This window comes from Mytilus californianus, unplaced genomic scaffold (genome assembly GCF_021869535.1).
Source record: "Mytilus californianus isolate M0D057914Y unplaced genomic scaffold, xbMytCali1.0.p SCAF_8, whole genome shotgun sequence".
Classification (NCBI taxonomy): Eukaryota; Metazoa; Mollusca; class Bivalvia; order Mytilida; family Mytilidae; genus Mytilus; species Mytilus californianus.
Window position 1 is genome coordinate 55,527,680 of NW_026262734.1, and position 12,374 is coordinate 55,540,053.

At 31.8% G+C, this 12,374-nt stretch overlaps 1 protein-coding gene across 1 annotated transcript; it reads left to right on the forward strand.

Annotated features, from left to right (window-relative positions):
* The first annotated feature begins 605 nt into the window (after window positions 1-605).
* Window positions 606-11,330, forward strand: LOC127712300 (uncharacterized). Its single transcript, XM_052218673.1, has 7 exons — window positions 606-691; window positions 2,858-3,043; window positions 3,397-3,609; window positions 4,085-4,366; window positions 7,383-7,988; window positions 8,855-9,052; window positions 10,746-11,330. Exons 2-7 carry the CDS (start codon window positions 2,878-2,880, stop codon window positions 11,183-11,185), a joined length of 1,905 nt encoding a protein of 634 aa, XP_052074633.1. The 5' UTR covers window positions 606-691; window positions 2,858-2,877; the 3' UTR covers window positions 11,186-11,330.
* The last annotated feature ends 1,044 nt before the right edge of the window (window positions 11,331-12,374 follow it).

A 12,374-nucleotide genomic window follows, 5' to 3' on the forward strand; every position in this document is an offset into this window, starting at 1 on the left:
GGTTAAATTGGAATGATAACAGATAAAAAATACTGTAAAATTATAATTTCTACCAAGAAAGAAAGTATTTACAAAAATATAGAACTCCAAGGTAAATTGAAATTAGTCCATAAAAACTGACAAAATCACACGTTAGACTATATCAACCAATGAAACGAACGGAAAACGCAAATGATAAAATGAAAAAGAAGACCCACCAGCAATTTAAAGTTTGCGCTTTGAAAGTCAATGATTTTCAGATATTTCGGCCTCTTATAGCGTTAAGTTAGTAACTAATAATAAACGAATACATTGCAAAATCACTTCTTAAAATATTGCAAAAAAAAAAACCATTCAAATATTTCAGTGTTATTGTCATAAAATGCGTAATAAGTGGACCATGGTAACGCAAACATCGACTTCCCTCACAAAATCTTATCACACACTATAGATGACATATGAACTTAGTGTTAAACACACCTCTCTATATTTGTTATCGATTATTATTTACCTGTTCAGTTACGTAATTGAGATATTGACATTGATTACCTTTAGAATATTCTATTCTATAAATATCGTAAATTGATTTTCAGAAAATACTGTCGATCATGCGCACAGAGCTTTGTAACATCTACTAAGTGAGCGCCATGACTGAAAATTCTATATGGAAGCAAGTCTTACACCTTCTAATGATATGATGCGGCATCTTGTTGTATGTGTCTGGTAAATTACAATAATTTAAGATCCCCGGTAATTTGTCATTTTTCTGTCTCCGAACATATGAATGAATTTCAAGCTTTCATCTTGTTCATATTAAAGGTTAAAGTACAACTCTTTGTATCGCGATAAATTTCATTCCAAAAACAAAACCATTTTGGGAATAGTTCCTGTAAGCAGGATAAAGTGCAGCAGTCACACCTTAAAATGTATATCATGTCAATATATATATATAACAAAAAGAAGATGTGGTATGATTGCCAATGAGACAACTCTCCACAAGAGACCAAATGACACAGAAATTAGCAACTATAGGTCACCGTACGGCCTTCAACAAAGGCAAAACCCATACCGCATAGTCAGCCATAAAAGGACCGGAAATGACAAATGTAAAACAATTCAAACGAGAAAACTAACTGCCTAAGTTATGTACAAAATAATGAACAAAAAACAAATGTGTAACACAGCAACAAACATCAACCACTGAATTACAGGCTCCTGACTTGGTACAGGCACATACAGAATGTGACGGGGTTTAAACATGTTAGCGGGCGCTCAACCCTCCCCTTATCCTTGAACTGTGGTGCCACAGAACAATCCAAGAACTGTACAAAACAAAAATCAAACAATACATATGATCAACAACAACAAAGAACAACCACTCAAATACAGGCTCCTGACTTGGGAACGGAACATATAGAATGTGGCGGGGTTCAACATATAAGCGGGCGCCCAACCCTTCCCCTAAGCTGGAACAGTAGGGTAACAGTACAACTTAAGAACAAACTATACAGATCAGTTGAAAAAGGCTTAACTCATCAGATGGATACAAATAGAAATACATCTAACAAAAACACAGAGTAGACGTGGAACGGTACTCGTAAATTCCAAAACAAAAAGATACTAAGTACAGATCTGAGAGTACTCACAGTTACTGACAGCTAGTTCAAAGCCAATCATGTATCTAACACTTAATTATCAATACTTCTGAAATAAAATATTAAGTATACTGATTTCATCATATTGTGATTTGAGTCGGCGTATTGATATGCATCAGAACAAAACGACTAACTCTGTGCTTTCATAGAACATAAATGATGCGGCGGGTGTGAACATGTTTGTGAGTGTTCGACCCTTCAATTACAAGGCACAGTAGCGCGACTAAACATTATCAGAGCAAACTGTAAAAAGTAAAATAACAAAAAAAGACGAAGGAAAATTCAAAACGGTAGGTTCCTTATCAAATGGCAAATTCAAAAGCTCAACACATCATACTTATGGAACATACCTATATTCCAGGAGAAGAAGTTTTTAAAATTAAATAGCAAGATATGTTATGTATGCATATAGCTATTGAAAAAGAATCATTTTTTTTTAAATTGATGAGTTTTGATAATAAGTTTTTTTTAAAAGACGAATGAGTTTGTATTGATATTTTAATTCAATGGCTCTATAAACAACATCCCAGTAATTATTATAATGTGGTATCCCGTTTGTAATCAGGTCTGTACAGGTATCGTCACACTTCCAAAAGAGAGTTATGTATTTCAGAAAGAATTTATTAAAGGTTGAATCAATACTTAACGAATTATTCTTATGCATCAGGACATTCACATCCCTTTGAATCAAACACTTAACTGTAAATATATATCTTGAACGCTTGGCAGCTTTCTTAATTATGCGTTTTTATTATGCATTCCTACTTCTTTATAAAAAAAAATGCATTTGTAAATGCAGTTAAACCTTCACCTTTGAATGTTTTCTTTGTTGAAATAGTTATTTGTTTTTATAGTGATTAAGATTATAACATAATGTTGACTGCTGTACCCCAATTTTTGACATATTTACCTATTATGTCTGTTTGTTTTGCTCACACATTGTTGTCAACATAATGAACATTCTATGCGACTGGCATACACGTGAGAGGTTTAGCTAGCTTTAAACCAGGTTTAATCCACCATTTTCTACACGAGGAAATGCCTATACCACGTCAGGAATATGACTGTTGTTTTCCATTCGTTTGATGTGTTTGAGCTTTTGATTTTGCTATTTGATAAAAGACTTTCCGTTTTGAATATTCCGTGTAGTTCGGTATTTTTTATATTTTACTTTTCACCATAAAATTTACTTTAGTAACGCTTTTTGTGTAAATACTTTGTAGGGTCTTTTGATGAGCTAGATATGGCATCTAAAGATAATGTCAATCGTTCAGTTGGTGATGGACTATCACCAGAAGAATTTCTTCCAGATCCTCCATCTGAAGACTGGGAATTAAACATACTTCTAGATGACATTGCTCAGGGAATTCCTGAAGAAGATCTGAAACGATTAAAATCATATTGTATAGGTAAAAAAGAAACAAAATAGATTAACATTGTAAGAAAGTTTCTTTCAATTTCCTAGAAAAGCATGGAGCATATGCATGATATGATAGGATATTTTCTGATAATCAACAACCAAACGACTTTTTGATTATTTCAATAAGGGTTATGTAAGGGTTTTGTTATATGTGTAGAATTCTCAATCTCCTTTTATTCGATCATGTAGGATATTCGCTGTACTAATTGCGGCAGTTCTCATGTTGAAGTATGTTAAAGTAAAACTTTAAGAATTCTCTTAAAATGATTTTTAATTTAGTCGATTTGTTTTACCATCTAACCTGTGTGTTATTTCAATTATTCTACATTATTACTCGTTTAGGTGGACCTGGTAAACGAACTCTTTCGGAAATGAAAGATGCGATAGATCTTTTCACACATTTACGACAGACTCGTCGTCTAACCAAAGACAACCTCATTGTACTGCAATCGATGCTGTTTCACTTACACAGAAGAGACCTTCAAAAAAAGGTTGTTGAATATGCAAGAAGGCTTGGAAATGTGTTGCATTTCTATACCCCTTCCGACCAACCAGGTATTTGTGTCTCATATTTAATAAATGCAATTGTTTTTAGACTGGTGACTACATGACGGTATTCTTCATTTGAGTGTTTGACATTTTCTACTTCTGTGTATAGGTTATATCTATTTAATAAACATATTTTAATGTTCCACATGTGAAATAAATATGCTTAAAACGGTTAATGCAAAATAACATTATACATTTCTTGCAAATTTTGGAAAACAGTGTCCTTGTCATAAATAGGAACCATTTGTAAATGTTTTGTTTGTTCTTGGATAATAAAATAAAAGTTAAGGAAAGGAATTCAAGATTCCGTTATACTGCAATACGTCTTGAATGAAACCCTTCTTATTTTTTAGGACTAGCTGTATGCATCAGAAAATATTCGCTTCATTCGTGTTTTCTTATGAGTAGAATTTATAAAAAAAAACCGTACAGTTTCAATTTTTCAAATCCTTTACATAAAATGTGAGTACTTTGTTTTCAGAAAACGGTTACCAACATTTAACAATCCATGTAGAAGGAACAGTCAATTTTGACAGGATCAAATTAGAGAAACTAAGAGATGGAGTTGCTAGACTTCTATGCATACCTCCTCAATTTGTTGTTGTAAATGGTATTGAACCAGGCAACAGTTTTCTCATTACATTTACGATTGCAGAAGAGTATATTGATTTTGTTTTTGAAATGCAGCAAGGCGATGCAGCTTTCCTTATAGCAGAAGGTGTCGATTTTTTCAAAGTTAATGAAAAAGTTGTCGACCTGAAAAGTAAGATCTTGTTACACACTATGAATTGTGTACATGATATACGTATAATTTGTGGATATCTGTATGCCATCTGTTCCCAATATCAAAATGTCCTTGGTTACTTGTAAAGCTGATAAAAGAAAGATTACATTTGATGATTGTAAAAAAGTACTCGTTGTATAATAATCCATTGATGTTGGTTAAGGGGGAAAGTATATTGACATAAAATAATAAGTTGGATACAAGTATGTTTATTTAAGTAAGTCTCTAACGAGGCTTTGATTTATTTACGATACATTCGCGATATATTTTAATTGGCCATTTCGTTAATATAAACGTAGTTTATCGATGTGCAATCATTATATTCATATCATTAGTTCTAAAGATACATAGAAAAATATTATCATCTTAGGAAAACAGAAATCGGAATGTATACAGATTATCGGCAAACAGGATGTACATATATATATATACATACATGCAAACAAGTCTAAATTGAAAACAACGTTCAAACCTATGATTGCGTTGAATAAAAACCGCAATTTTTATTCGTGTGCATGCAAAACAAATTTCTTGGTACAGGGGTCTAAATACAGCACAAACAACATTTTCCAAAAGACCAAAAAAGGAAACTTTTTTTGGTCTTTTGGAAAATATATATATATACATGTACATACATCGGTATCGTTCCTCAAATATTTCATCTGTACTGAGACATAAGTATTATGCCAGTTACAATTAAAACAGTATGTAGACATTCATTTTATATTGTTTTACATTAAGTATTTGGTACAAATTCAAACATTTAGAAAATATATATTTTTAGATCATGTCTTCGCCAATTTCATGAAATATTCAGTAATCATCTGAAAAATGTTTAGTTTTGTCTTATCGTCACCTTCATAAATGGGATTTTCAAGACGTCTTTCCCAAACTGCAATACGAGACACTGATCAACTCATGAATTCGTTATTTTGACAAACCAATGAAATTATAAAAAAACAAACACTTTTAATTTCAGTTATGTAAATTTCATGACATTCGGTTAAGAAATGAGTTAAACGTATTTTAGAGAGTATGCAAAATTGTGGAGTTCCTAGGTCATGCAGTTTTACAATAAGAACTAACAAACTTACTAGAGTCCAGTTGTATTTTAGTTCAACGTTATCAAATATTTTCATTTAGCAATGTCGTGATTTTTTCCTCAGTCAAACATAGTTTTTGTAAGCCAAATATCTCAATTTTGAAACGTGCAACAGTTAAACTAACACAAAAAGCATAACGATAAAAGAATATCAATAGTAAAAAGAAATAAAGTGATGATTGACAAAATAAAAAGTGACAAATTGACATATAAAATACATTCTACATTGTTCTACATGAATACAATTATTCGTGTTCATTGTTTTATAAAACTTTCAAGCTCCTATAGGATGGTAGTTAGATTCGCCATATGGAACAATAAGGGGAATATCCTGAACATATCTTGTTATAATTAAATCGAAGCAAACTCATGTAATGCAACAATACCAATTTATGCCACAGTGACTTCACTTTTGTTGAAATGAAACAGACTACATCTCAAAAACTTTTGCTTCACTCAATTTTTCTTCTGATCATCCTAGGCCTGTACTGTTCTATTTATGTATATGTTCCAGACCATATGAGTATTTGACCGTACGCGTACGGTCTGGACCGTATGCGTACTTTTTCAAAATACGCATACGGTCGGACTGTACGCGTACGGTCTGACTAATTTTAAGAAGTTGGTCAAGTTTATTAGATACAAATGTATATTACAGATCAACATAACTGAAATCTCGAATTGATATAAAAAGTTCAATTGTAAATGAAATAAAGACTTAATATTTTAACTATTTAAAAAATCACGTTAATTTAATCTGTTAATCTCCTGAATTTAGCATGTCAGTAATACATGCAATTTAATTATGCTCACTGAAATTGAAGTTATCGGAAGTAAACATAATGTTGGAAGAAATGTTTTTAGAATATTTAGGAACTTTCCTACAAAAACCGTCAAAGATACTGGACAGAAATTATAAAAACAATGTGTTGAAAATACAGTGAGAAATTATAATAAAAACATGTCGAAAACTAATGCAAAGATTTAAATAGTATCTTTGTTACTCTAAGAATACCAGTTGTTGATAGGATCTTCCCCGATTATTATGTAGGGTTGATGATAAAATTGGTAAAGATGCAAGTTTATACAAACTATCATGTGAATTTGGCATATTAAACTCTTGTTATGATATGGGTGATATAAAACTTTTGACACGCAATATTGAAACTGCACATTGGAAAACAGAAGGATTTTCATTGCATCGGCTGCCGCAAAACAAGCAAGATTTCTCTTGCTGACAAGAGATGCAAATGTAAAGGAACATGCATGAACAAAACATGTAAATGTAAAAAATCTGACGTTCCTTGTGGCAGCAAGTGTCACCCTGGGTGAGAGTGCCAAAATAGGATTCAGATGGATTCAGATAGACAATTAAATAGGTATTAATTTCAATTGATTGAATGTTCACTTATTCACTTTATTCATCTAATCGTAATGATATTATTTTGTAAAACTCAATAAAGATTTTGATAAATGTTTGTCTAAAACTAACCCATATGGTCCAAATACATATATGGTCCAGCTCGTACTAGTCCGTATGAGTATACGCATATGGTCCGACCGTACGCGTATAGTCGGACCGTACGCGTACGGTCCAAATACTCATATGGTCTGGAACATATATATTATGTCAAATTCACAATTTAAATACCGTTCATATTTACATTTTCTAACTTCATCTTCCTTAATCTGAAACATAATAAACATTAACAAAACAATTGCTATGTTCTAATGCTCATTATAAACTTTTGTATTAATAAATAACCAATAACATTTGCTGTTGATAGTGGTAGTTAGTGTTTAAGAGTCAGTTTGTTTCTATTGTAAGTTATCTACTATGTATTCGACGATACCACATAATCTAATCAAATAGAAACTTTCCTATTTTGCCAGACCTACAGAAAGAACAATCTACAGAAGACGTGCTGGCAATTAAGCATGAAATGCAGTCATTTGCAAAGCGAATTCAAAACTTGGAATCAGATTTAGATGATGCACAGGCACAAATGATTAAAGTGGAAAGAGAAAGGAAGATGTATAAAACAGAAAATTCAATATTCAAACAAACTTGTAAGACAAATGCATTCATAGCAACTATGGTGCAAGCATTGTGGTATTATGTGCTTTTTCTAAAAATCTTCAAACCATTTGAAAGACTTTCTACGAAGGCTGCATGTGTTTATTTTCATGTTATGCTTAAGGAAACGCAAAGACTGAATTACGATTCAAATGTTCTAAGAGCATTGATAGAAGCTAATGCAATGATGATAAAAGCGAAAGTTTCAGAAGATATGTGTATTCGCCTTTCAAAGTATAACATTCAATTACAAGCAATGGCGTCAAAGATTAATTTCTTGGAATATGAAAAAGAAAAACTTGCGTTTTACCTGAATATTGGAGAGAATGCTCCTATTTTGTCTCAAAGAGAAGAATTTTGGTTGCGAACACTAGAAAGGTCTTTTATTCCAGCAGGAATGCCGATATCTGGTGTCATTTCTGGTAATAGTTGATCAGATTACTTTATTCGTTTTCATATATTAAACTGATTTTAATTTAATCTAAAAGTAGGTTTTTTTAGCGTAATTTAGCTTAAATTTACTGAACACGAATTGGTATTGGATGTTTTAAAAATGCATTACTCTTACATTGAATGATATCCATATATGAATATGTGTTAAGATTTCAATGATAAAGTAATGATATACTAAAGAGGTAGTCAAAATTTAAGATTCGTAGAAATACGGCAAACACAACTACCAAACAAATGACGAGAACACAAACAGTTCATACAAATGTACACATAAAACAAACGATTGAGCAACACAAATAGCTAGTTGCTCCAAAATAGTAAGCAGTTATTGATCCACAGATAGCACCCGTCTTGTCGTCCACAACATTATTTGATTAGTATAAGAACAAGATATACAGCATTAATTTCGATTACATTAAAACACGTTTAACCATATCATTCAAAATGCGGAAATGTACCTTATCTGAATTTGAAAGTTTTAGTCATCAAAGGATTAAAGCTGACGAAAATGTGACAATTGTGACAAAAATGAAAATAAAACATTCACAAAGGAAATCAACAGTGCTACCTCGAATATTGATACATGAAGTATAAATATGTATTGATTTGTTATAAGAAAGTACGCGTATTGTGTTTGAAAAGATATATTTAGGTTTCTTTTGCATTGGTACATTTGTACTTTTTTTTAAATGTAGCTGTTTTGTTTCTTACAGTGTTGAACAGACACTCTTCACAAACATACATTTAACCAAAATAGAGTTCATATAACGCCATTTTATATTGTTTTCTCAGCATGATTGTTTAATCCATTGATTTTCCTATTTCAAATTTCTAGCAACAATTGGAATTTCCGATCCAGATCTTCAAATTATATTGACCAAATTGTCTAAAGAACTAACGAAAAAAGAAAGGAATAAATTGCTACAAGGCTTGCCAGATGGGGAAAAGAGAAGAATAGAAAAAACGCCAAATGCCTTATTACAGGCACTATGGGAAAAAGAAAAAAGAAGGTCAAAGGGTCAAACAAAGTTAGGTGAGTTTTTTACTTATGCAAGAAAGAAAATTGTCTTTTGTGTTTTGAAAGGCAATATTGAAAACTATATTTATTTGTTATCCTCCAACTTGTTAAAATTTAAGACTTTTACTTTGAGTAATGCTGCTTATAGGATCTCTTACCGTTTTGAAAGACTAGACTTGTAGAAAATTCCTAAAGGTATAACAAATTATAAATGAAACCGGAACAAGGATAAGGATATTCTGCTGACATGCAATATCCTTCGTATTATCAAATTTTCAAAGTCGATAATCAAAACAATCTAGAAAATAGTCATATGAAGACCATTCCACTGTATCAAAGTAGGTTACTAACGAAAATCACAAAAGCATCATTAAACATATTTTATGCTTTTGAAATGGAATAACAATATGCTATATATTTAAAGAGTAGGAGTATAGTATAATTGCAACTGCTGACAAATCAGGGTTATCTTTCTTCTTACAAACGAATATGTTACAACTGTCCCGAATCAGAATATCTTTGTATAGATAATATATAACATAACGAGTATGATAGAACATTTATTGTTTCAGAACTGTTCTAAATATCTACCTGAATGGAATATATGAAAGGTGCATTTCCATGAAATGTATTATGATTTTAAGTCTCTCGTTTACATATCGGAGTTTAATATAATAGAGGACGCACATTTGATTTGTTGGTAAAAAGGGCTGGTTGAATTCACTTTCGACTATGTAAATAACTTTTCTGACAGCGATGTGATATTGATGACGGACAAAATATCAAACTTTGGTAAACACACGAAAGACTGGTATGGATATAATATCTTAAACATTTCTCCGTTCCAAGTTGACAGTTTTATTCACAAGTTAACATATTCCAGTTCGAAGTTGACATTTCTTACTTCCAAATTGACATTTCTCACTCACAACTTGGCATTTCTCAGTTCCAACATGGAAATAAGTAAAGTGAGAAATGACAACTTGGAAATGAGATATGTCAAGTTTGAAAAGAAAAATGTTCACAACAGAATGTCCCTACTGGTTTTTCGTATGAAAAATATCGTTTACGATCGCGAAAGTCAAGCAATCGGATATCTTCTCCCTGCAAATTGTTTTGTTTGGTCAGTAATTTTTGTATCAAAACAATAATTCAATATTTTACATTCTGAAATTTTTTAAATACAACTTGAGAAATTTCAACTTCAATACGTCTTTTGATGTTTTAAGAATCCCGAGTTTATTCATTCATCAATTCTCTCACGATCTTGATGTATTGCTATAAAGACGAATGTTTAAAGTTTTGATAGAGGCTTAGTGATATTTTTAGCAAACCAAGAGTCTTACTATTTTTTTCAAATATAACTTTGTTTATGGTTAACACTTTTGAAATTGGTTGAACCTCATTTATTAATCAATTTATTTGTAAAATATTATTGCTATACTGTCTTCGGATTAGCTGTTTGGAAATTAAAAAAAATCACTTCAAATATATTTTAGTAATATATCCCGATAAGCAATCATTTAAACTCAATATTGCAAAGAACAATTGTGCCCAATTTTTGTGATAGAAATATTTGTCGTGTTTAAAATAAAGCTTATGGTAAATGTGAGTATGTATTCATTACATTGTGATAATTTTCCCTAAAATGTTTTTATTTTCTTTTTTCTGATTTTAAACATTCTTTATTATTGTATTTTGTATGAAGATATATGGTTTCATGCTATTATGAAAGATATCAACAGACAAGATTTAAACAATCCATTCCTTGAGATGGTTCAATCAACCATGATTCAGGGACCCAGTGAAGACAAAAAACCCAAGATGTCGTCCAGTTCTTCAAGATCTTCTGGACTTCATAAGAGTCTTGGAAGAAGAAAACGCCGTAGATTCAATAGCGGTCCTGGCACGTCTGGAATAATTCACACTGATTCTGATCAGTCATCTGGATTTTGTGAAATGGAACAAGAAGGAGAAAGCAGCTTCACTCAATTCCAGATTCTAAATAAACAGATGCATAAAATGCAGACCGCATTAGAAACTTTAACAATGAGGTCTAAAGAAGAGTATCAATTTTCACCTTTTACAAAAGATACAGAAAGTGCATTCTCCTCGATTCCTTCATACATTTCTAAACCTAAAACATAAGTTGTCATCGTGCTTTTTATGTCATAGCTTATGTACACTGTTACAATTACTATACATAACTATTTGGAACAAGGTTGGCACATTATTTTGATTAAATCAGTTGTCCTTGATACAAAAAAAAGTTTTAAATTTTCACATATTGATTTTCCATCAGATTTTATTACATAATAAACATACTGATTTAGTTTCTGCTTTTTTAGTAAACAGGTCTATTTCGTTTTATTTAAATTTGAATGTAGAATTTGAGATTATACTGTTTATGCGCTTATTAAGCATATGTGCATTTTTGTTAAACTATTATATTCAGAAATCATTAAACAAAAGTTGTGTTTCTTATTTGACGTCCATTATAATTTGTAGAAGTGGTAATTCCAGATCCTGACTTTATTTCAAAGGTGTAAAAAAGAGGCCAAAGATACAACGGGACATTCAAATTCATAAGTCGAAAATAAACTGACAACGACAGGCAAAAAAGAAAAAAGACCAAAAATAACCAAATAACCGTACACAAAACACAACATGCAAAACTAAATACTTAGCAATATGAAGTCCACCAAAAACCGTGGGTGATCTCAGGTTCTCCGGAAAGGGTAAGCAGCTCCTGCTCCACATTTGGCACCCGTCGCGTTGCTCGTGTAAGTACAAATCCGGCAACTAGTCTTATTTGGTAGGTCACATTTGGGGTAAAAAGGATTGGATTGTGGTTGCGACAATTCGAACATATCGTCGTCATCTGTGAAAAAATATGTTATACTGGTCAACCAACTCGTGATGGCGTCCGTACAATTTATGAAGAGATGTTTTCATCTTCACCACTTGGAACTCTTTGTTTAATAGCTTCCTTGTGAGCAGCAACCCTATATCAAGGAAATAATATAGGAAATACAAGCAATGGAATGTCGTCTCAACTGGGAGGTTTACACTTCGTATGCAGGCACTGCTTGAATGTTGCTACTTAAAAATGAGAGTTTACTATTGGGAAGCTGAAATCTTCTCTTCTGTCATAACGTTTCGTTTTTAACCAACTCTCATGGTCAATTTCTAGATGTAAGTCAAGATATGAGGCAGACTTAACTGTATCTGTTGTATCCTTTATCTCAGGTTCGGTTGGATCGATGCGTTCAACATAGTAAACAAACTTTGAATTAATTAGTGTGCGAGAACATAATCTAAATAGCGAAAAGTGAAG

What these genes read in the sequence shown, in the direction of transcription:
- LOC127712300 (XM_052218673.1), top strand. Translation starts at nt 2,878, where the DNA reads ATGGCATCTAAAGATAATGTCAATCGTTCAGTTGGTGATGGACTATCA. An exon ending in ATTAAAATCATATTGTATAG is followed by an intron (nt 3,044 to 3,396) that starts GTAAAAAAGAAA and finishes TTACTCGTTTAG; the next exon opens with GTGGACCTGGTAAACGAACT. An exon ending in TACCCCTTCCGACCAACCAG is followed by an intron (nt 3,610 to 4,084) that starts GTATTTGTGTCT and finishes CTTTGTTTTCAG; the next exon opens with AAAACGGTTACCAACATTTA.